Source organism: Oryzias latipes (genome assembly GCF_053564925.1).
Source record: "Oryzias latipes strain Hd-rR chromosome 1 unlocalized genomic scaffold, Olatipes_Hd-rR_3.1 chr1_Y".
Taxonomy (NCBI): domain Eukaryota; kingdom Metazoa; phylum Chordata; class Actinopteri; order Beloniformes; family Adrianichthyidae; genus Oryzias; species Oryzias latipes.
In genome coordinates, this window is record NW_027616335.1 from 1,532,695 (window position 1) to 1,557,647 (window position 24,953).

At 39.6% G+C, this 24,953-nt stretch overlaps 2 protein-coding genes and 1 long non-coding RNA gene across 6 annotated transcripts in view; 2 read left to right on the top strand and 1 right to left on the bottom strand.

The window, feature by feature from the left end:
* Window positions 1–11,121, top strand: part of LOC101155575 (uncharacterized) — a 29,624-nt gene extending 18,503 nt beyond the window's left edge. For 2 of the 3 annotated variants that reach the window (XM_023957776.2, XM_078943327.1), the window contains 16 exons: window positions 433–762; window positions 931–966; window positions 1,379–1,508; window positions 1,592–1,746; window positions 1,850–2,894; window positions 3,071–3,412; window positions 3,999–4,071; window positions 4,165–4,190; window positions 4,395–4,508; window positions 4,690–4,782; window positions 4,869–5,070; window positions 5,175–5,274; window positions 6,102–6,176; window positions 6,259–6,367; window positions 8,085–8,187; window positions 9,884–11,121. In XM_023957776.2, the coding sequence (XP_023813544.2) occupies window positions 433–762; window positions 931–966; window positions 1,379–1,508; window positions 1,592–1,746; window positions 1,850–2,894; window positions 3,071–3,412; window positions 3,999–4,071; window positions 4,165–4,190; window positions 4,395–4,508; window positions 4,690–4,782; window positions 4,869–5,070; window positions 5,175–5,274; window positions 6,102–6,176; window positions 6,259–6,367; window positions 8,085–8,187; window positions 9,884–9,909 (2,959 nt within the window). In that variant the 3' untranslated portion in view covers window positions 9,910–11,121. The remainder of the gene's footprint in view (window positions 1–432; window positions 763–930; window positions 967–1,378; window positions 1,509–1,591; window positions 1,747–1,849; window positions 2,895–3,070; window positions 3,413–3,998; window positions 4,072–4,164; window positions 4,191–4,394; window positions 4,509–4,689; window positions 4,783–4,868; window positions 5,071–5,174; window positions 5,275–6,101; window positions 6,177–6,258; window positions 6,368–8,084; window positions 8,188–9,883) is intronic. The other variant, XM_023957789.2, reaches the window with a different exon arrangement.
* A 1,634-nt stretch (window positions 11,122–12,755) lies between these two features.
* On the bottom strand, window positions 12,756–13,528 carry LOC144990235 (uncharacterized). Its single transcript, XR_013654234.1, has 2 exons — window positions 13,208–13,528; window positions 12,756–13,108 (listed from the first exon to the last, which is right to left on the bottom strand). It is a non-coding gene; the product is annotated as an uncharacterized LOC144990235 (long non-coding RNA).
* Window positions 13,529–13,597: 69 nt separating this feature from the next.
* On the top strand, window positions 13,598–24,808 carry LOC101158581 (transmembrane protein 192). Of its 2 annotated transcripts, none has more exons than XM_004065940.5 (6): window positions 13,598–13,772; window positions 14,106–14,261; window positions 14,693–14,954; window positions 15,059–15,181; window positions 23,184–23,289; window positions 24,181–24,808. In XM_004065940.5, exons 1-6 carry the CDS (start codon window positions 13,743–13,745, stop codon window positions 24,293–24,295), a joined length of 792 nt encoding a protein of 263 aa, XP_004065988.1. In that variant the 5' UTR covers window positions 13,598–13,742; the 3' UTR covers window positions 24,296–24,808. The 2 variants fall into 2 exon arrangements, with proteins under 2 accessions (XP_004065988.1, XP_011475092.1); XM_011476790.4 differs by having other exon boundaries at window positions 14,109–14,261.
* Window positions 24,809–24,953: the final 145 nt, after the last annotated feature.

Genomic DNA, 24,953 nt, shown 5'->3' on the forward strand with positions numbered 1-24,953 from the left:
TACAAAGCATTTAATTGATTTTTTATGCAACCTTCACCTAGTGAAGCTCTGGTGAGAGTTTCATTGTGGATTGCAAACAATGACAATAAAGCTATTTATCTATTCAAAATAAACTGGGGTTGCAAAAACAGCGGGATGCCCTTGAAATGGAATTTCAGTCAAAAGTTATAGTTATGCTAGTTAATGAGTGCTTAGATTTGCTTTTGGTTTGCGTCTGGATTATCCAGTTTAATGGAGAGAGATTTGAGTTTAGAAAACACACAAATTGAGATAAAAGATAGATTTTGGCACCATTTGAACAATATCAAATATGTATCAGAAAATTAGAGCCATTTGTGATTGTTAAACAATTCTCAAAGTAGAACAGATCAGCTGCATTTGTTTTGGCTTTTCCTTAATTCCCTTAATCCTGGTTCTGTCCCTGGATCATAGTTTTGGCAGCAGCGTCTCTGTAGCAGCAGAACACCAGATCCCATTTAAAGACCCGACCGGCCCCACACATGCCGGGGCGAGGGGGCGACAAGAGGGGGAAGATCAAGAGAAGGGAGACACAATGAGGGCTACTGACACTATCGTCAGCAAAGTGACTGAGTCCCCCCCTTCTCCAGCACTTGCACTTCCCGCTCACGCCTGTAGCCGGGTGGTGGAGGCAGAGCAGCAGATGGAGACGGAAAGAACTGATGCGGAGGAGGGAAAGAAGGGTGTAAATGAAAAAACACAAAAGAAACCCTTTTGGCTGGAAGATGAGCTACCTCCAATAATGTGAGATGACTGTTTTGTTTTGTTTTTTCGCATGTTTATTCATATTTTTGATCCAACAAACAGGAAATAGCTTTCCATTTTTTTTTTTTTTTTTAATAAATGAGTGAAAAATTGTCCTGTTTGGGCCTCGCTGGCACCTTCACTCACCTCCCTCTGCTGTTGTTTTAGGGTGAGCCGACGAGTTGCTTTTCTGTTAAACAACGAGTAAGTGTTGACCAACTGAGCGAACACCCTGCATGTTGATACCTAACCGCTGTGCACGTTGCGTTTCAAGAGTTCAGTCCACGTGTGGCGTCAAAGTCATGCCGCAGTCACATGTTCATGCGCATCTGTGCACCACTTTGTCACCAAAATCACTGAATGTCTTCAGTTTGTTGCATTTGCAAATTTTTCGTTCAAACATTTTTGTAAACAGGGTAAACATTATATCTCCACTACACACATAAAGGTAATGTACAGTAGGATGGATGGACTATGTCTTTCAGTTTGTGCATATGTCAATTAAGAATTAAGTGCCGAAGCTAATATATACGTGTCTTTTGTTTTTCTTTTGGTTTAGAAAAAGTTTGAAAGTCTTGTCACAAATAGAAACATTTCTTTTTCTTTTTTTTTCCAGGAGTGTGAGTATGACTGACATGGTGAACGAGGAAGAGGCGGGACACTTACCCTTACTGAGCCAATCTCGACATGAGCGCATGCACGAGCAGTACAACAACTTCCAGGAGGAAGAGGACCACTGGCAAGATGTAAGGATTTGGGTTTGTTGCAAACTAAATCAGTGGTTAAGATCCTCAGACATGGATGCAGAGTAATGTTGTCGATGTGTCAGGACTTGGCTCGCTGGAAAAGTCGCCGTCGCAGTGCTTCACAAGAACTGATCAGGAAAGAGGAGGAGAGGAAGAGGATGGAGAAGATGAAAGAGGAAAGAAGAGATGGACATAAGAGGAAAAGTATCAAGACATACAAAGAGATTGTAGAGGAAAAGTAAGGATGATATCTTGTGTTGTCTTGAACCTAGCAAAGGCAAAATTGGGTATTTTTAAAAAGCTCAGTGTTTCAGTGTCTTTCTGCTTGTCCTTTTTTCCAGAGAGCGCAGAGAAGCCGAGCTTTGTGAGGCCTACAGAAATGCAGCTACTCCAGAGGAGGCGGCCTTGGTTTTACAGCGTTATGCTCTTCGCTTCACTATCAGCGACGCAACACTCGACAGCCTCAAATTGCCCAGATCAACCTCAAAACCCAAACACGATCTAAATGGCACAACTCAAGAAGACAAGCCAGCATCACCTGTAAATGGCTCAGAGATGTTGGAGCACCTGCCTAAACCAAAGCCAGCTTCTCTAAACCAGAAACACACAAACCCAGAAAACATGGAGACAGATGTTATTCAGGAGCTGGAAAAATCGGGTGCCACCTCCAGCAGCTCTACAACATCTAACAGTCCAGTTTCTGCAGACACAAACTCACAGATTGTGCCACCTCAGTCCCCACAGTTTTGTAAACCAACAACCCAGTTTACAGAGTCTGCTGCTACAAATCAGAAAGACCTGAATTCAGGAGATACACTGCTCCGAAGCAAACACATATCGTTTCAGGATGCACAAGAACAGTCGCAGACGATGCAACCTCAGTTTCCACAGTCTCAACCAACGCAGTCTAAGCCAGTGCAGCTGCAGCTAGCGCAGCCTCAGTCAGAGCAGCTGCAGCCAACGCAGCCACAGTCAGAGCAGCCAACACAGTCTCAGTTAGAGCAACCGCAGCCAGCGCAGTCACGGTCAGAGCAGCTGCAGCCAGCGCAGTCAGAGCAGCTGCAGCCAGCACAGTCTCAGTTAGAGCAGATGCAGCCAGCGCAGTCTCAGTCAGAGCAGCTGCAGCCAGCGCAGTCAGAGCAGCTGCAGCCAGCACAGTCTCAGTTAGAGCAGATGCAGCCAGCGCAGTCTCAGTCAGAGCAGCTGCAGCCAGTGCAGTCTCATATAGAGCAGCTGCAGCCAGCGCAGCCTCATTCAGAGCATCTGCAGCCAGTTATATACACACAGCCTATACACACCCTCCCATCACCTGCACCTGCCAGACCTGTCCCCATGCTGGTAGCCAAGCCCTACTGCCAGCCCAGGACCACACTCAAACCCGTGAAGGTAAAGCCTTCAACTCAGTCAATCTCTCCAATTATTTTAGAATGTTTTTATTCTGGCTCATTTCTTTTTAGGATTATTGGAGTTACTTATTTGAAATGTTTTATTTGATTAATACGATCATTAAATGGGAAATTCTGGTTAAAGTAACATGTCACTCTGCCTGGATCCTACCCCAGATGGACGGGTTGGTGCGAGTCAATGGAGAGATGATGGAGGACTCCGTCGTTTCCCCTTCACCTTCGGCCCTACTGGACTCACTGCAGGAAAAACAGGAAAACAAAGATGTTTCCTCCAAACAGGCGGAAGAAGACAACCCTCCTGAGGAAGCTGTGGAAAATCCAAAGACCGCAGAGCAGCTGACGCCTCCCCCACAAAATGAAAAAACTGCGGCGGCGGCAACCTCTGCCATCAGTTCCCTGATTGGAGGACGCAGCTGCACCATCACCACCACGATTGTGACAGAACTCACTCAGACTCTGGTGGAGCCGCTTTATCCAGAGATCCAAAGCAATAAGAAGGTAAAATGCTGATTTTTTTTTCTTTTCAAAAACTGCTTTTTTGTTTTTTTGTTGTTTTTGGTGTTTTATACTAAATCAAGATAGATTTAATTCATAGTCGTGAATTAATACCTTGAAATACATTTTTTTGCAACAATATTTATCCTGAGTGTATTTTTTTTATCATCATCACCTGAATATACAGATAAAATAACCCAATGTGTACGCAAATATTTCATTGCGGTTCATTAAAATGTTATGGTAACAAATAAGAAGTCAAGTCCTACATATTTTTAATCAGATCATATAAAAGCAAAAGAAGCATTTTTATCAATTCAAATTGATCAAATTCAATTTTTATGATTGGAAGATCTAACGTCTGTGACCAAAGTATATCTACCTTTGGAAGATGATTAGAGTCCTGTCTGATTGGCCTCCTGCAAAGGGCCATGGGGGTTCCTGGAACCCATCCTTGCTACTTTTAGTGCAAAGGCAGGGTATATTCTCAAGGATCCCAGTCTATCACAGGGTGCATTTAGAAACCCACATCTTGTTTTGACTCAGTAAAAAATCCAACCCTCAGGCTGGATCCACTTTGTTGTTTCAGACTCCCATAGAGGAGAAGACTCAGCCTCCTGCATCACCCAGCAATAAGCAGAAATATTCTCCCACTGTTACAGGTAAAACCTTTTCCTTTGAAGCATAATCACTTTTTCCTGTATCTGTCTATAAAACTCAGAGTTATTTCAATGTGCATTGTTCCTGTTCCACAGACGGACTTGAGGAGAGCTGTGTGACCGTGAGTATCTCAGAGCAACTCTCCTTCTTTGTGTTTCTTATTCATCCCTAAATTGGATCCTGTCCTGATCCTCTGTCTGGAGCAGTCAGTGGAGTTGCTGTAGTCGTACTTGTAGCCTCACCTTTCCTTTCTTTCTGTCCCTCTGGTCTCTATACCTGTGTGTTTCTGTGTGTGTGTGTGTGGTTATTGTTCGGGTCTGGGTAGATTGAGACCCCCATGTTGAACTTGGCTAAACGTGTTAATCACTGGGTCTGGGACCCCAATGAGGAGCGTAAACGTTTGGAAAGGTGGCAGCAGGAACAGGAGCGCCTTCTACAGGTACTGGAGTGTAATGACATGTATGCACGTGGCTGCACTCCTGCTTTGAAGAGAACAGGAGACTGTTACTGTCTGTGTATGTATACATGTATCATATCAGTGTGTGCTTTAGGTGTGTGTGTGTACCCGTATATGCTTTTTATTCATCTTTCAGTCAACAACATGGTTTTTTTTTAATCAGGAACAATACCTGAGGGAGCAGGAGAAGCTGAAAAAGGAGTGGGAGAAAGCACAGATAGAAGTGGAGGAGGAGGAGAGAAAGCATAACGAAGAGGTACAGGAGTCAAACACAGAAAATAAATATTACTTCTCTTTTTGGCCTTTTGATTTTCTCTTTCTTTCTTACCTTGGCATTTCCAGGAGAGACGCATCTTGGAGGAGACTGTCACACCCCTCAGTCCCACGGGCTTGTTACAGCAGGGCTCAGGACACACAGCAGTTTCTGCGCCTGCACCAGAAAACAATAACAAAGGGGAAGGAAATGTGTCCCTGGAGCAGAACGGGAAAAAAGTCCCCACAGGCAGGGAAGATCAGCATGCATCAAAGCTGCATTTTTTCCAGGGTAAGCATGAAACGGATCTCCTCTGTGATACTTAGGAGGATGTTTTTGCATTTGTGACCAGGGTGTTTGATCAGAGTTTATAACATTGTTGCATATTTTTGAAGATTCTGCATGTGACGGTCAGCCTTCAAAGAGACCAGAACCGTGGAAAACTGCCTCCTTGGACCGCAACCCACAATTGAGCCAGACCCAGAATGTCAAAAGGTTTGTGGCATGTTAACAGAAAAAAAGGGTTCATGTCCTTGTGGACACTCAAGGGGGAGCTGGGAATAATCAGTATATTATGAGGGGTGGACACACAAATACTTAAACATCATCCTCCTTCTTCTTTTGCAATATTTTCAGTTGTGATTTACCTTTAATTTAATACTTATGCTTACGGAAAACTTAAAGACCCACTTTGATAAAAGTGGTGTTTTTAACATGTTCATGTGGCATTTTTCTGATGCAAAAAGACATACATTAGGAAAAGGAGGCTCAAAATTTCACTTCTCTGTATTTATTTAATCAAATTGTTGTGAATCTAGAGCAGACAAAAATGTTGTTTGAAAAAGAGCATATTTGTGACGTAGAAAATACGCTGGGCAGGCCACAAGCTACCTGCTTCAAGCTCTCAGCATTGGGGAGGGGAAGGGTTGCAAAAGCGAATTTCTAATGAACTACTGCCGCTCTGCAGAAACTAAGTCCTAGAAAACAACAGGCTTTTTACATTTTTGCCTTAAAATGACATAATTAAAAAGCCACTTGGAACGCTTCTGCAATAGATCAAAATATGATTGCAGTGGGACTTTAAAGCATATTTGCTCAATCAAAATAATTATTACGGCTCACATTATGTAGGAATTTTGTATGTTTTAAAGGGGAGATTTGCTACTTTTGAAATAATTAGATCATAATAGCCAGATAAGAGACTAAAAATGATTTATGGTCATGAGAATTAACAATAATTGAGTAATTAACAATAATTGAGAAAAAAATGTTGCTTGTAGGAAAATGTTTAAGTTAACAGATGTGCTGCTCACTTTTTCTAGATCAGGATCACATGATGCTGTAACAGGGGAGCAGCAGTCCTCCCCGACCACTCCTCAGCCTCCCTCACCCAGCAGGTAATGAAACAAGCACACTTTCAGTTTGCACCAGCTAAGATTTCATACACAAATTAACTCTTTTCCTTCCATCTTGGTTCAGGTGTGTCAGCGGAAAGCGGCTGTGCTCTGGTTGTTCGAAACCTTTGGGGAAAGGAGCTGCAATGATCATTGATACTTTAGGCTTGTATTTCCACATGGGATGTTTTAAGGTACATATTTAAAACACATGTATAATTGTTTTACATAGACACAAATGTCAGACTCAGTTAAGCCATGTTAATCGAAGAAGGGTTGCCCAACTGCTGGAGGGTATTCCAGAAGGCACGTTTAAGCTACCCTGACTTTAATCTTGAACTCTGGCTGAAATCCGCCTGAACTTGGTTACTCTGGGTATGTCGGTTTCAAAAGAACGGATATGAGTTAGCATAATTACACTCCACTTGGTAACCCTGGGTTAATGTGCATGCACAGCCAGTACATAAAGACATTCTCAACGGATCGCCTATTTCCGGAGTCACCATGGAAACGCGTGGAGAGAAAAAGAGAGCGCTATACTCCAGTGAGACGGAGTCAGAAGAGCGTACGCCCATCAAAAATGTAATGCGGCTGCATCAGCAAAAGAAAGAGTTTCTGCTTGGAGAAAAATGACGGACAAAGTAAACACATGAGTTTCTATCTCATTTCCATTTTCATTGTGACGCATATATATATATACACAACTTAAATGAATTACTTTAATTGGTAACACGTAATTTAAAATAATATTTTTTTACAACTCAAATTTACATATTTATCTAACTAAATGTCATTTTACTCTAATTCAGTTAAATGTTTTTCAATCTTACTTTATTGTACTTCTTGAACTCTCATATGTCTAAGTTTGAGGCCGCAGATATTCTCATTTTTAAAACATTAAAATGAAGGATACAGTGTGGATTTGGAATGTGAAACATGCATTCATTTATCAAGACTCTGACTTTAACTTCAATTCTTGTGACTACATATAGCACTAGTGGTGCTAAATAACCTCTTCATCCTCTCCCTCCCTCTAACTCATGGTGCTGTAAGAATTAAACATAACAAGACAAATAACTACACGTAAAACAGCTAAACAACTAAACACATTTGGTCAAAAACCCACACTTAAACACCAATCCGTCAAGACAGGCAAAGGGAATGGTATCCCACAATTCCTTGCGCTGCCAATCTAACAGCAGCAGCAAAGTTACACCTACTTAATTGAATAAATTTGAATGAAAATAAAATAACTGTCTGATAACTACGTTTTATTTTTAAGTTGACTGAACTCAAAAAAATGATTTATCTGAACTGTAGCAAATAATGAAGTTAGATTACGGTAGTTTAAAAAAGTTTATCTTTCCAACATCCATGCGTGGTCTTATCACCCTCTCATGGTGGAAAAAGTATTATCTGAGTTTCTTCATCCACTAAATCATCTTCAAATGGACACGTCATGCTGCTTCACCTCTCTGAAAAGAAACTGACCCTCAACTAAACCTGCTCCAGACCAGGTTATGTTCAGAGCATGAGTTACTATGGCAACTTGACATACCCTGAAACATACCTCCATTTTTGGAACCAAAAGCTGAGGTTATCCGCTTCCTTAGCCTCAAACTTACCGCGGTAACTCACATAACCTGCTTTTTGGAACACCCCCCTGTTCCTGAGATTTTCCAATCCTGCATGTTTTCCTGCTCTCCCTGCCTAGCTTGTTGCTGATTACCTGGATCAGATGTGCTCAGTCAATCAGAACGTGGAAACACCTGAGTCAGCCAATCAGCAGCAACTAGGGAAGGGAGAAAGCAGACAGGGTGGTGGAACCTGAGGTGCCCTGCTCTAGAAGTGATGAACATAAAGGAGTACCAAAATACAACATTCTTGTGTTTCATGTTAACTTGTAAACAGTGTGGAGTGTGCAAAGGACAGCTGGGAGATGCCAGTGCAGGGACGGATGTAAGGATTCGTAATGGACAGCTAAGCTGTCACGAATGCTACATTGCATCACGGGGTAAGAACATCTCTTCGCCCAAACTTTTCTTTATTTTCATTTCAATAACAGAGCTTCAAATGTCTTTAAGAGTTACGTTTTTATATTTAGAAAGCATTTTTATAAGAGGAGGAGAATACATCTTCTTTCTCTGCAGTCAAAAATTGATCAAGCACCAATCTTTCAGTGGGGAAAAATGTCAAATGTAAGGCACATGCAAAAGTATGCTTTTGTTTTGTTTTTTCAGGATTCAAATAAACTTTGTTTATTTGTCTATACTAACTGTGGGACATGGCCTAACCTGGATGTTCATTACAACAGATTATTTCCTGAACACAGAGAAAATCAAGTCTACCTAAGGTTTAGGGTAATAAAATGTAGAATTGAACCCTTTTATGCCTGAAAATAACTTCATTTATATTTCAAGAAAATGTTCCTATGTGTTTGTTTCTTTTTTCCTATTCAAGATTATTCTAAATTAAGTGGAGGCCTGGATTTAATGATACATTACATCTTTGTATGCTGGCTTTCCCAAAGGCATTATTAGCCAGGCTGCAGCTGTTACAAAAAGCAGCAGCCAGATTTATTTGTGGGCAAAGAAGTTTGACCACCGATCTTGGTCTCTTTGAACTGGCTGCCAGTGCAGTACTTGCAGGTACTTCCTGGCAGGTGCAGCACCTTCTTACCTCTCCAGTCTGCTTTTAAAATATGCCCCCCATAAAGTCCTTACGCTTCACTGGCCAGTTTGTGTTAATGGTTCCCAGAACCAAAGGTAGGAACCAAACTCAGTCAGAGCAGCTGCAGCTAGTGCAGTCTCATATAGAGCAGCTGTGTGTTTTTTTGTGTTGGCTCCTAAATTATGGAATCAGTTGCCACCTGCAGTTAGAGAGGTCACGCTTTTGGAGAGTTTTAAAAAATAATTGTCCCTCCATTTCAGTGTTTTATCATCAGCCTAGCCCTGTTATTATGTTGGTTTTAATCTCTTTTAAATTGGTGTTATGCTTTTTATTCTTTTCTATTTATGTCTCTACAATGTTTTAATTTGGTTTTCTGCTTTTGATTCTTTTATGTTTTGTTCTCGATATGTACAGCATTTTGGGCCTCCTTGGCTGGTGTTGGAAGGTGCTTTATAATGATGATGATGATGATGATTGGGGACATATGGTGTAAAAGCGTTAATCCTTGGAACTACATACAAAGACAATTGTAAATTTAATATAATTTTTGGATAAAGACAATTCCAATCGAAAGTAAAATTAATTATTATGTAGCAGCTAATCCTATTTAAAAAATGTGATCCTGAGTGTGAAATAAATTTTACAGAAGTGTTTTTAGAAGTTAAATTTTAGATCAGAAAGATTCCTAATTGGTGTATAATTACAATTATTATTTAAGAAGACAAAAACCTTTTATGTTTTTAGTGTGGTTCCCTTTGTTTTAGCTCCATAGAACTATAAAGGCAGCTAGCATGTAAACCGTTTTAATAAAAGGTTGGCGCAATAAGATTGGTGTTTTTTAAATAAATATAATTTTACTTATTTGTTGATGTAATAACATAAAAAAAAACATTTTAAGCTGATTTGTTGACCTATTAAATACATGTCTTAATATATAGCTCTCTTAAATTTCAACAGTAACTTAATCAGTCTCTAAACTGGGTTGTGGTTTTGTGGAAACACACTTTGTTTGATTGTTTGTTTGTTTGTGTGTCATGCAGGCAGAGGTCAGCCCACAACTCTTTGATAGCCCTTCCTTGGAACTGGGATTTCTGCAGGCGGTGATTGGAACGAGAACAATCCTGGAACTTTAAGTCCCATTCTGGACATCCTGGAAGAGTCTTGAAATCAACAGTTCCTGCATCATCCTTTGCCTGTAATGCAGCTTGGAGTTTAGCGTTTATGACAGAGAAACTGGATCCACATTTGGGCTTCACAACACTAGCATTAAATAATGTACTTCCTGACTAGATGCGCATCTACTCTCCTATTTTAAAATGCACAGCATGGACGAACTCAAGAAAGCTGTATGTTTAGGTTCTTGCACATGCCGCTCCATATGTTCTCTGCTAAACATGTTAAACACTTTGAGCTGAACATCGCTTGTTCCTGAACTCTGGGCTTGTTAACTCCTGCTTTTGCACTGGTCATGTGACTACAAAGTGATTCAGGTTGCAGTAGCTTGCTTGACCATTGTTATGCCTTACTTGTACCCTCTCTCCTTCATTTAAAGTTTTGTGTTTACAGTTTTGCATGAACATATATAAGTTATGAGTATTTCTCAGTGAACACTTGAGCTTGATCTCTTTTCTTTTGTGTCTCTCATCTTTATGATACTTTGATAGATTTAAGAATCCGGCCTATTTACACAAGTCTGTTATTGCTAGATGAGTTTTTTAAAAGTAAGACTGCATGTTCTTGTGTGATAATACTGTTTGTCTTTTACATTATTTCCCTTTTTAGGTTCTAGTTATTCTTTACTCTCATAGATTATCTCCATATGAATCAGTGCCTTATGTAATGAATGCAAAGGTGAGGGTTTTACCCCCACACTGACCTTTGGGTCTCGGCACATTATGTATGTGTGTGTGTGTGTGTGTGTGTGTGTGTAAGCATGTGTAAATGTGAATGAATTGTGAGATTAGACTTCAAGCACAGTTCCATACCAGCAAAAAAAATGTACGAATAAATATTTCCTATTTACCAGCTTCCCTTTACCACTCCACCAATGATGTAAACCAATGACACCTTGTGCTTTTGCTGCTTCCTTCTTAATGATTTCATCTGCTGTCTGCCTCTATCACAACTGTTGCCTCCCCAGAGAATGAGCCGTCTCACTCTTTCCTCTGTCCCACCTACATTTGGACAAGTGTCTTTTTCTCCTGGACACAGTTCAATTTGTTGTCTTTTATAACAGCTGTATTATGTTTAACAATAAAAACATTTGAAATTGTCATAATTTATTTGCTCTCTGATAATGAGTCCAAATGAGATTTAAGGAACCGGTGTTTTAAAACATCTAAAAAATGTTTAACTTAAATTTCTGTGAAGGTTCTTAGACTTCCTAGTCATCTTATCACAGGATTCTGTTACTGAGCTGAACAATAAAAGTTGAGACAAACTGAAGAAGCTACTCGGATGAGCTTTGAAACTTCTACAAGATCAACCTTATATATTCAGTTGCCCTAAAACACGTGTCAAACTCAAGGTGGCCCGCCATGCCATCGTATGTGGCCCGCGAGAGCATAAAAGTTTTTAATTTCTTAGAATAAAAAAATTAAAATTGGTGTGTATTTATTCATATCTTGGGGGAATCAGACTTGAAATATCGGATTGGGCAACTATACATTAGGACTTAAACACTGTCCATATAACCTAACCTGACAGAATAAAATGTAAAAGGATTTATGCTAGAGTAACAAGCAAACGTGTTTTCTACGCAATTGTAATTGTCACTAGAAAAAGTTATAGTAAATAAATAATGAGTTATTTAACATTAAGGAGTAGTTACGTTTATTTGTCATTACATTTTGTTACATGTATAAGTTATATTCTTTTGAGGACAGCAACTATGCTGATGTGGCCCTTGGTGAAAATGGGTTTGACACACCTGCCCTTAAAGAACAGAATCCCGGTTGAACCTGTGTGAAAAAAATGTATTGTTTTTTTTTCTTTTTTCGCTGAAGTGAAAATATTTTGTACAATAGAGAAAAAGAAAAATGCCTAAATGACTTTCTCATTATGATCAGGTTTTGTGGTTTCCCTTAACACAAAGCAGTCTCAGTGTACAACAAGCAGTCTATACTAAAAGTAAAGCAGATTACTTGAAGTTTACTTTTTATGTATTATCTAGTATACTTCAACCACTACAGGAACATGGTCTGTAATTTACTTGCAATAAATATACTCAAGTTTTTGCTAAGAGCTGTGTCATACCCTCCTTGATAAAATAACACGTGCGTGTGTGGGGGGTGTCTTTTGTTTTTTTGTCTACCAAAATTTGGGGTAAATAATTTACGACGGAGTTTTAGGGCCACGGGGAGGAAAAAAAATTCTGGCCAACATGACGAGATTAAAGTTGTCATGTCGACTTTAATCTCGTCATGACGAGAAAAAACTCGACACAAAGTTTCGAGAAAAAACTCGTCGTGTCGAGATAAAAGTCGATATAAAGTTTCGAGATTAAAGTCGCAATGTTGCGCGACAGCAGTGAAGCTGAGTCTTTCAGGAATATTCAGTGTTATGGCTAATGTTAGTGAGCTAGTGGCTTTGTATTTAAGAGTTTACGACAGAGTTTTATGGCCACCAAAAAAAAGAAATTTTATAAGGAGATAAAAACTCGTAAATTTACGGGAAAAAAGTCATAGATTAACAAGGAGAAAACCCCGAAGTTGTCTGTTTATCGGAGCATCGCTTGAAGATGAAATATGTGGAGCCTTTTGTGAAGCTTTATTTCCGGATTATAGGTTTAAAACAGAGATTCTGAGTATTTTGGCGACTCAAAATCAGATTATTTTCAGTGTAGCAGTCTTTCCGGGGTTCGGTGTCGGTAAAGCGGACTTTCATATGTAAAATAAGAAGCTCAGAGACACGTTTGGGTGTAGAAGATCGCTGCAGCCTTTATTCTCCTTATCATTCACATAACCTGAAGTTCATCTGTCACATTACGTCATGAATCTGTCATCCGATCACCAATGAGGAAGTAAACAGTGTTACATACGCCCCCTCCTGCAGATGAAGCGACCCGTTTGATCATTAAAAAACAAAGATGAATGAAAATAGTCTGTTATATTAGCATTACAACGTTGAAAAAGGCAAAAAGGGCTTCTCCTCCTCAGACGGAAGCATCACACAAACATAGAGTCTTGTCTTTGGTGGAGGAAGAAAGGATTCAAGCAAACAGCTGCAGGGACACCCGATGACGGCTTCATCGGGCTGCAGTGATCCTGCAAACCAACCATCAATAAATAAAACTTTAATAACTTGTAAATCAAACTAATGAGCTTCCAGACATTTGGAACGTTATCAATAAACATTCAGCTCACCTGTTCAACTGAGTTTAGTCGGTCTGCTCTGCTGCTGCGCGGTGTTCACCTGCTGCTCTGCGTGCTGCTCACTTCCACAATAATCTCGTAAATTTATGAGTTTTTTTGCTCGCGCGCAACATTGCGACTTTAATCTCGAAACTTTATTTCGACTTTAATCTCGACAAGAATAGTTTTTTCTCGAAACTTTGTGTCGAGTTTTTTTTCGTCATGACGAGATTAAAGTCGACATGACGACTTTAATCTCGCCACGTTGGCCAGAATTTTTTTTCCTCACCGTGGCCCTAAAACTCCGTCGTAATAATTTCCCATATATACACATTTATTAACCTTTTCTGAGTTGCGCTAACTCTCGCTTGTGAAGCGGAACTGTTTAGCCAGGAACAAATGTTCAACAGGAGTCGGACCAGATAAAGACGGAACTAGACTTTGCCGCTGATATTTCACAGTTGTCACTCGACCGGAAATAAACCAATAAGCAATAAAGCCATGTTATATCTTATTGTTTCTTTGGCTGTTTAGGACGACCACATAGATGGACTTCCAAAGACCTTCTGCTCATGTAGTAAGTACTTACTGCTTTACATTAACTAGCAATTAATTACCACCAACTCACCTGACTGCCCAAAATAGTTGCTAGCTAGCACGGTTTGCTAAAAACAATAACTAGGAGCTGCATTGTTTTATTTGTTAGCGACTTCATGACTCAACCATTTGCCTAAACAGGAGCCATCTAATTTTTTAAAACGTTTGTCTAGAGTTGAATTACTGTTCACTTAACAATTTAGCTGCCAAGTAGCTGCTAAATAAGTGATAATTTTATTTTTTTCCATTAAAAAATGTACACTTATCTTTTTCCTTTTTTCTTTACATGTAAACTTTTTCTCTCTCTTTCCAGCAGGCAGGTCCTTCAGTAGATATGACCCAGAGTACAGAGGAGGACACTTTGGTAGACGGACCACTGATCTCTGCTGATGCACTTCATTCTGCCATCAGAAGAGAGTTTCAAACATTGCCAACACATCTTCATGCTGCCTTGCTGTCTCTTCTGCATGTATGACGCCCACATGTAGCTTGTACCTTTTATAAATCATTTTATATTCTCTTTCTGATGCTAATTTGATTCTAAAGAATATTTTCATTGTTTGTGACTGTATTTATTATAAACTGTTGCTAATGTTAGTTTTGTCGGAGGGACTCGCAAAGTTCCTTCAACCTGGATGGGCCATTTGTGGGTGTTTATAAAGAACTCAGCCTTTTTTAATTGTTTATTTTATACTCAGCGTTAAGCTAAAGTTTATGTAAAAACTACATGATATATTTTTTATTCTCTAAGTTTCTGCATCGACTTTTAGCTGCAAATGATCTTTTTCCATCTAGGCCCAGTAAGCAATTTGTTTCCTGTTTGTTGTCATAAGACTGTCACAAGGCTTTTCGCACTAAATTGTTCTTTAATGACTTTGTCTCTTTGCTTTTTATTCCTAGATTGTCTTCGTTGTGTTGTCAATATGTGTGGCCGTTCTGTGTGTGCTGAAGTTTGGCCAAGAGGAGAGGTGTATGCACTTTCTGGGAAATGAACCTGGCAACAGCATCATAGTTTACGCAAAGGCGTGTTTGTGGCTGCTGGTCCTGGCGTTCTCCTGCTGTGTGCAGCATCATCACAATAAAGTTCGGGGCAGAGGATACCTGCAATTTTACAGACAAACACAGCAGCTGAAACATCTGCCGTTCACAATACACTCTTCAGGTAGATGTACATTCACTTACTTCTGACGTAAAGTTCATGGATATCCAACAGGTGGCAGTAAAGAGTGATTTTTGTTTTGTTTTGTTTTGTTTTTGTCTAAATAGGAAATGTCTTGATGTTGATATTTCTGACTGTCAGATTGTCCCAGACGGTGCGTACCTACATGCTTCTCAGCATTCTGGGGCTGGAGCTTTTGTTGACTTTTCCATGTCTTCTGTACTACGCAGGTAAAGACACATCTCTTGTTATTGTAATTTGTTTAAGATGGCCACTGATTAAGTGCACACACACAGGAGTTTGTTTCCATCTTTAGAACATATTGTAATGCTGTTTTTTGTTGGTGTTATGCTGCACATCTGTTCATACTGAAGTGTGTCTGGGATTTAACACGTGGTTCACGGGGGGAGGATATCTAATTTTATTCTTGTGGGTAATGAGAGCCTTGCAAGGCCAATGATTATGTAACATGAACTCCATTATATAGCACATTCTATTGAAATGAAACTATAGGAAGAAAGCTTTGGCATAACCAGACCAAGGTGACCATCTGATGTGACTTATTGGGATCACTGAATGACTTGTTAGGCAAAAGAGATGCATTAGAAAAAGCTACAGTTAGATTAGTGTTTTTCAACCAGTGTGCCGCGGCACACTAGTGTGTCGTGGGAGATGGTCAGGTGTGCTGTGGGAAATTGCCCTCATAAACTGATCCAAAAACATTTACCATCTTTAGGATATCAGCTCTTTGTTCATCCAAACAGGTCCTGATAAAACACTGAGAAATTAGAAATATGAAAAATCGTAAAATAATTTTTTCTTTGTGTTTATTTTATTATTATTAAAGACATTTTGATAAGAATGACGGTACCACGATTTATCAGGAAAAGTCTGTATCAGGAAAAGTCCCGCCCCTTTAACTGTCTCCACCAATCATTCTTGGAGGCTTAATCACATGTCATCACTCTGACCAATCAGAAGTGGTTAAAGTCTTCACTTCCTTGTTCCGATTCTGCTCATAAAGTTTCTCAGTTCTAACAAAAATACCAGCTAAAGCTCGTCTTTAGCGGTGTAGCCTTCCACAGAATCCGGTGTCAGACGGTGGAACAATTGAACAAAACAATGAAGCTCAGAGACGCTAGTCTTTCTGAGTTCGGCTGATTTTTGCACTACATGTCCCATGATGCATTGGGTTAAAGTGACAGCGTCTCGGCGCTCCTCTTAACGTCTTGAAACCACAACGAACGCACATCAAACAGTTTTTAAATCTTCTAACTTAACTTTTATTACATCTTTTAGAAAAAACAGCTGCAGCTTCCAGCTTTTTCTGCCACAATTATCACAAAAATGCATGTGAGATTGCAGAGAGGCTGTAGATCAATACAGACTATGAGTTTGTCCTTTTTTTTTTTTTTTTTTTTGGATGCTGGTGTGCCACGGGATTTTTGTCAAGGTTAAAGTGTGCCGTGGCTCATAAAAGGTTGAAAAACACTGAGTTAGATGATGAAGCAGTCCAGAGCAAAATTACTGGAACACTGGTTATCTGACAAAACAAAAAACATTTAAGTGAGAAGAGAGGAAGCAGACAAACACAGCATCGCTGGAGCATCTGTTAAGACAAAGAGGAACTTTTATTAATTGTTACAAAATTATATTAATGTAACTGAGGTGGGGTAAACAAACTTGGGTGGGTTACCAAATTAAATCCCCATCAATGTAAGCCTGCAGCAGCACAATGATTATTAATGCTTAAGGTCACTTGGAGAATGATAATCAAAGGGAAAGCACAGAGACGGTGTACAAAGAGCAATAAGTTTTCATATGTTCTGCAAAATTGTCAATCCTCCAGTTTTTTTTACATGTGTGAAGGCACATTACCTGCTGATGTAAAGAGCCCCTTTTGTTAAGTAATTTGTTTTTTTATCTGTTGCTTTTTTAGAATACAGTAGAAAACCTTGATGCGTACGGGAATAAAGTCAGTTTTAGGTTCACACAAATGTGGAACCTTTTACATTTCTGCTTTAGATTTGATTTGAAGTCATATTGTTAGGTTTGCAGGCCAAACAAGAGTGTGTAGCCTTTTGTAGGCAAAATACACACAGCATCCATGATCCAGGTGTTTGTACATTTTTTTATCAAAAAAATAAATCAAAAGACTTAATATTGCCCTGCTCATAAGAACACACTGGTAATGTTAAAAAAAAGAAAAAAAAACGGCACAAAACATTATTATTTTTAATCTATTGGGCAATTAAATCCTCACAGCTGGAGTAGAAACTGTTCTATTACAAAGTAATGGAAGTTTTATTAGAGTTTTGAATGGAGTTAAATGTTTTTGAGGCAAGAGGAAGACTTCGTATCACAAAACCCATGTCCAAGGATGCAGAAATACACAATCCACACACAATTTGTGCACCCCGTTTTTAAACCGCTCATCTCTTAGTCTAACGCTTCCAACAGCAAGAATATTAATAATAAAGGCTGAACGGACCTTCAGATTTTGAAAGAACAGGCTTATTATTTAATTGAGGACCCTGATGATGCAGGTGCTCGTCTGAAATTTAGACATTTATATTTGTGGAACAATGTTGTAAAGTTGTTGATTTCCTAATAACACTTTGGAAATGGTCCATTCATGCAACTCCAGCTCAAAAGAAAAAGGTACAGTTTTTATACTCGTGTCAGAATCCCAAAAATCAGCTGACCCACATGGAAAATCCCCAGTCTCCATAACTCCATTTTTTCATGACCCTAAACACCAAGCTAACAAGTTGATGCTGTTGTATGTTGACTGCGGTTCCAGCTGTAGCTCAGAGACACACCCTGTAGATTACATTACACACACACTCTTCCCCCACTCTCCATCCAAGTGCATTTGCATCACAAAACCCGCCCTGCCCTTTTCAAACTCGACAGCATAACAATCGGCCATTCAGCTTCTTGTCCATCCTCCTGCTCCTGGCTGATCTGCTGATGTTTTTCTCCTGACACAAGCACCGAGCAAACTTTGCTGGATGCAAATGTGTGTTCGAAAACAACCCCATCCAGTATTTTCCTAAAGTTCATATTTCCTGTAGAAACTGACAATAAGTATTGAATGTTAAGTCATTAAAACGTCTCGTAATGTTCAATGAAATGTTCAAGTGGAGGCCATTTTACATCGGAAGTCCTTCCATGAGGAAAACTGTAGAGAGACTTCTGCATCTATTAACAAGTCTACGGTTTTCTTTAAACTTGTTTCCCCTAAAAGGTTCTTTAGTTGGTATTTTACCTCTCAAGCATTGGTATAAAATTAATAAAAATGTTAAGCACTTCAATGATAAATGTGAACAAGGTAAGATTATGTCCCACCTCAACACAATTAGTGCAAGAAGCTGTGAACATCACAATTTAGTTAAATCATAATGAAATACAAAAAATACCCATTTGCGTCACATTTGCACAGAAAAAGACATTAAGAGATGAAAGACTGGTGGAGTGGCATGGAAATTATCCTTCATGGCTGACTGCAACACGCGTGTCTGTGAAATGTTTGACAGAATAGACTGACAATCAGGTTGATTTTTTTTCAGCTATATTAAAAAAAAAAAAAACTCATAATGAACCATTTCTGCTGATCAGGTGGACCATTAGAAAACACTGAAGCTTTCACAGTAACTGTATTCAGTCTCTGTTTCTGAAGGTTTTGTCTGAGTCTGCAGTACGTCAGAAAAGGGAGTTCACTGACAAACGGGAGAAAAACCGTTTGCAGATCCAGATGGGAAGAGTTCTTTGTTTTAGCTGCTTCTCACAAAATTCAGAAAAAATCTATGCTTGGTTTCTAGTCATTTTAGCTTGAGTCTGTCTGAAAAAGCTAAGGCAAAATGAACTTTGAGGATCCTGATAGGGCTTAAGTGGTTCATGCATGCGCTGGAAGTCTGATGGAAGACATGACAACCAAAAATTACAAAGCAACACATGCCATTCATAATAAATGAGCAACATGTTTGTTGTCATATGCTATTAAAAAAAGCTGTCAGTACAGCTTTACCTTCAGCTATGTCATAGTACCTATGATCAGCTACTTTATCAACCTGATCAGAGTAATGGAGTCAATATCAGCTGAAGTTATGAGACTGTAAGGTATATTATGTGGACAAATCCAGGAAAGCTTTTCATTTATTCAAGAATTTAGTCTGTTAAAAAACATGCATTTCATGTTTTATGTATATATATATCTTGAAAGTAAAGCCTTGTCTTTACAGAAATCCTTACAGCCGTTCAGACTGTACTTGATAGCAATGAAAAAACAAGATAAAGGTGTTTTGTTGTGCTTTGAGGCAGTGATGTGAAATGGGAGAAGGATTTGATTCATTGTGATCAAATAAAGAATGATAAATCCACTTTTGTTTTGTGGTTCGAGTTTAGCATTACAAAAGTGTTGACATTGGCCAAAAGTTGAAGGACTTACTTTGATATAAATGTATTAATACTTACAAAAACTTTTAGAAATCATTAATACAAGGTTTTACCTCACATAAAGAGTTTTATTGACAAATTACAAGCATGTTTGGAATATCGGTACTACTGTCTAAGAACTGTCATTCAACACAGAATCTCTAAAAGGTCAAGCATGTCGTTTTCTACAGTGAGCATTAAACAATGTTTACTTTTATATAAAATAACTTGTTAAAGCTTTTGTTAATCTGATGCATCTTGCTATCATTTGAATCAATCCAAGTGCGTAAAGGGGAAAAGATGTTGGAACAGAGGATATTGAAATGGAAGAATCTGTATTCAGAGGAAATCCATTTTAAAGGGTTGTTTGTCAGCTGAAGGGCACAGATTGCAGGGAAAGATATCAGAAATCCAGGCAGAGAAGATAAGAAACACAAAGATTTAACTTAGCCAAGGGGAAGCCTTCGGCCCCCTCCGCATGCATTGTCTCTGTGTTTACAGTGCCGGTGATCCGGTGTGTGGTGGGGTACATCTGTTCCTCCGCTGCATTCCTGCTCAGATCAGTGCAGTCAGGCATGATGCAGACCGAGCATCGCCTCTGCACACCAGGCCTACTTACACCCAGCCCAATGCTGGCAGAAGCCGAGTAAAGGTGACGTCAGAGAGGCCATAAAGAAGATGCTTTTTTTAATTTATTTACAGGAAGCATAGAAGGAGATGCAGTGCCTGCAGCTATGAAGTCCACACAGGAAGGCCTCATTAAAGCCCTCTTTGAAGTGCATACTGATTGTAACTGTGTGTGTGCATGTGCCTGTGTGTTTGAGGTTTTTCTGTATGTTTCTGCCTCTCATTTGAACATGAATGCCCCCCTTCTATAGAGCTCCATACACATCAAAGGCCTGTCGAGGCCTTCAAAGGCTCCACATATAATACATCTCTTTCTTACACATTGCTTGGTCAGAACTTAGTGTAAGCACTGCAGGGCATGTGGTCGTCACACACAACCCTAGCACCATCCCCATACACATACGTTTGCACGGCCATCTTTTCCCCAAACCGATCGCGGAGCCCGAAGATGACGTGCTAGTGCAACCATAGTGATGACACGCTAAAGTACAACTGACCTTTGGTCTAAAAAACAAAAAAAAAACGTGTTTTAGCAAAAAAGGTTTTGGACGGTGACCAGTTCTGCAAGTTGTCTGCCAGAAAGGTCTGTAATGTTCACTGTTGGTACCCTTTATGACAGACAGAATGGGGGGAAATTTGAATTCAGAAAAATCACAATTTTTTTAAAGAATTTATTTGTATAATGATGTGAAAACATGAATATTCAGTTTCTACAAAAACAAATGGAAGAGTTCTAACATTGTTCCTCCTCACAGGCCTGTTACTACTTCTTTAATGACCCACTCCGATCATCTTTTCATCTAATGTAAAAACGTTTCCAGTGGTCTTTTATTTATGATTATGCCGTTTTGAGCCAAAATCAAAAAGTCTGTGTCGTTTTCTAGGACAGTTTCTGCAAAGTGGCAGAGGAATTCACTTCTGAGTTGTGGGCGGGACTGTTGGCGCAGTGCATCCCCGCACCCTCTTCCCAACACCGTTGATTGAGCTATCAGATAGCACATTTGAATTGTCCCATTCAGCTATAGTAGCCATTGTCACCTTGGCTGCTTTGCTTCATCACTTGGAAATCTGCATTTCTTGGCGGATGATTGAGGTTTTTCAGATGTGGATAAGATGGCTTTAAGCAGGACTGTCCAGCTAGGAGTGTCTGACAGGAAGGTGTGAAATGTGTCGCAAGCTTTACACTGCTTCCTCCATCTGTCCAGCCCTTCATCTCTTCCTCCCGGTGCATCCACACAACGTTTACTCTGTTTCCTTGATTCCTAAATAGTACATTTTTTCACCAACTCGTGTCATCCAGACGTTCTTGCATCAAACCATCTTTGGAGGATCAGCTGAGTCAGTGGTGTTCAGGAACGTCTTAAAGCAACAGCAGAGTTGCTGATAATATTCACACACGATTCAATAAACAAGTGATGCTTTTCCAACAGTGTGTAAAAAGGCCTTGTCTATATCTACAACTCCAAATCAAATTTAAATAAATCAAAAGTAGCTTTCGAAAAATGTAATAAATAATCATATAAATTCTAATGCAATTTTTAATGGTCTTTGTCAATGTGCAGGTAATTTATATAGCAATTTTTTATAAATACTTTGAAAAAACAGTAAAATAATATAAGATGTAAATTTGAATGTATCATTTTTTTTACTAAAGCAAAAATGTAAAAAAAATATAGTAGTTTCTTTCAGAATTTTAAACTACACACAACAAAAGGTTTTGAGGTTTTTTAGTGGTTGCTTTCTCCTCCCACAGACTAACCCTAAATCAAACCAACAATTAAAATCCTTCTTGTAAGTTACCTTTGAACTAAAAAGAAAAACAGTCAAGTATCTTTAAGATATTCCATAAACTTTAAAGAAAATCTAGTCTTTTCAGAGTCCTAATGAAAAAGATGAATAACATTTAAACATTAGGTTATTGTTTTAAATAAATACATGTAAAAATATTTTTTTTATCCTTGCCTGTTTCCTGGTTTACAGGCAACCTCACAAACACACAGACTGAAGGCCCGTACACACCGGGACGAATATTCGCCAGGCGTTATTCGCCAGCGTTTTTCGCCACGTTTTTTGTGTTCACACCCAGGCGATTTTCGCTGACGATGAGTGGAGTGAACATGCAATTTCATTCCCTGACATTAGATGGCGCTTAATGTAAAACAGAAATACTCCTGTACACAAGGTGGCGCTGCGCAACTTTACGCTTCTTAAAGTCGCTTTTCACTCAGAAGAAGAGAGCAAGTACTTACACGCTTGTCAGAATCAAACAAAGAAAACATGAATATTTCAAGCACCAGTAGCTCCAACTGGTGCTTGGTTCGGGGATATTTTAGAATGTCCGTCATTATTGCTTCGCGGCTGTGTAGACGCTACTTGGCGTCTATCTTCTTCGCTGGTATGTGTGCTCAGCAAGGCAGTTTTGTGTTTGAGCGCCCCCAAGTTGTGTTTTACTGTAACTTCAGAAGCTCCAGACACGTGAGCAAAAGCACCATTCTCATTGGTCGAGTAGATTTCGACGCGACGCGTCGAAAAAAAAAAACGAACCCGAGGCGTTTTTTTTTTCTGACGCTTTGTCGCGTGGCGTTTTTTCGCGTCGGTGTGCACACTCTCATTGGGGCCCTTTGTTTAGTCACGAGGCGTTAAACGTCGGCGATTTTCGCCGACGAAATTCGTCCCGGTGTGAACGGGCCTTTAGGGTCTCATTATGCAGGAATGTGCTGCATTTCTTTGGATAAAGAAGGTAAAGACAGCGCTCTTTAGAGCCTCCCTGACAATTCCCTTTGGCTAATGACGCCCAAACCTTATCGAGACTCGGCCAACAACTCCTCTTCATCTGCAGCATCCACAGAAGTTCAGCCACTGCCAGCTCTTATACTGCTCCTCTTATTAATACTTCATTCATCCACACCAACACTTTGCCGGCAGCCCCACCCACAGCCAACCTTTATGTTTGGGGTGTCAGAATTAGCGGCTGGAGTGCAGGATGTGGCACCTCATAAGTACTAAGTGCAGGATATAACAGTCACTGTGTGTTTAAGGGAAAGAGAAATACTCATTACAATCTAAAGCTTTGGTTACTTACTTACAAAATCAGAACGTTCTTCCGATTTCTAATGTCTCTACTGTCACAAACGACTTACACAGCGTGTTTTTGATCTGTGTTTGCAGTCAAAGTAATGCAGTTCAACGGTGAGCGTGCTGCGCCAGATGTAAACCAGGAGGAGCTTTCACACTCATACAGTGTGACGGGCCAACCCATTGAGACCGGCTTCAGGTACTCACATTCAGCTTTGTGGTTTAAGACGTGAATGTTTTATAATGTTGATGTTTTATTTGTCTTTAAAGTAAGAAAGTCAGTAAACAAGTATTTCTTAAGCACCTATATCAGTCATAATCACAAAGTGATTCACATTTGCAAAAGAGAGCATTTCAAACAGGAAATAAAGAAAACAGTTCAATTCAATGACTTTAAAGACACTCCAATGAAATTGTGCTTTTGGAGTTTTTAATGTGTTCATTTAGCAAGAAAATTGAGCTCAAAATTGCATTTCTGAGTATTTCTTTATTCAAATCGATGTGAATCAGGGGAAAAGTGCAAGAATGTTATTTGAAAAAGAATGTACAAATTTGTGAGAAAATCCTGGGTGGCCCACAAGCTGCTGTATCCCCCTGCAGACAAATAGATCCACATTCGTCTTCATTTTCCTCGTCTGAGGTGCCATCTGACTCAAAACTCTTGGGTGTTTCGTTGCACCGCTAATTTTAGGTTGGGGTTGTAGCGGGGAAGCACATTAACAGATGGATGATGGGAAGTGGGTCAAAGTCCACGGCAATGCTCCCGACCACCACTTTGAACTCCTGGCACTCTGCAGAAACTATGTCCTTGAAAATGACGATTTTTGAAACGGCATAATCGTAAATAAAGAGACCACTGGGAATGCTTTTGATGATTGGAGTTGGACTTTATGCTGAGGGTTAAAAATCATCTCAACCCTCAATCTCCTTGAATCTGGTGGCTGTCTTAGAGTTTGGTGATGTAAAATTGCTGCACAATTGCAAGTAGAGGAAAATATGAGCATTGGTTAACAAACTTGTTTGTGTAATTAAGTAGTAACTAACAAGACAAATGAATTTCATTTCATCTGCTTTCATCATTTTCTCACAGAGGAGCATCCACTCTGGAGGAGGTGGTTGAGAAGCAGGCCGACCTGATAGAGTACCTGAAACACCACAACAGTTTGCTGAGCAAGAGGCTGCTCAACCTCACTGCCCAGCACTAACTGCACTCTGGCCCCCTGTTTTTTGTTTGTGCTGTCCACCCCACAGCAGCCACAAACCCTCTGAGTGAGCCTTGAGATTATACTGCACCCAGAGACAAACTGTGAGTTCAAAAGAGCTGGATAAATACGAAAGCAAACAAAAGCACCTGTACACTCAGACTGAGCCCGCATGCTCTGTGAGGCGTCCTCACCGGAGATTCACAGATAAAAAAAAAAAAAACAAGTGGAGGGAAGAGGGAGAAATGGGACCGAGGTGAGGAGTCACGGGTCACAGATCAGAGGTGAAGGTTTTTCTTTTTATCATTCCCTTGACCCGCAGCGACCCGGTTTTTGTTTCTAAAGGAGAAACGGAGCGGAGAGATCAGTTGCACAAAGGAAAGAGAATTCATCACGTCTGGATTTAAGAAAATGTTCTATCCTGCTGATTTTATCTGTCTATTTCTGTTGTTTTTTTTACAGTAAATCTGTGAATTATTATGTGTACTTTAATCCCAATAAAATCTGTCAATATTCCCATGTTTTAATTTACTTAGTTTTGTTTTCATAATTGATAGGAATTTAGATGAAGTTCACGTTTGTTAAACGTTAATTAAAAACCATAACTCCGGGTCTAGAAATCACTGACGTTTCTTTCTAAACCTTTTGTTTCATCCCCCAT

Bases quoted from the DNA above. Each gene is read 5' to 3' on its own strand.
- LOC101158581 (XM_004065940.5), top strand. From the start codon at position 13,743: ATGGACTTCCAAAGACCTTCTGCTCATGTA. The intron at 13,773-14,105 runs GTAAGTACTTAC...CTCTCTTTCCAG, and splicing joins AAAGACCTTCTGCTCATGTA to CAGGCAGGTCCTTCAGTAGA. The intron at 14,262-14,692 runs GTATGACGCCCA...TTTTATTCCTAG, and splicing joins CCTTGCTGTCTCTTCTGCAT to ATTGTCTTCGTTGTGTTGTC.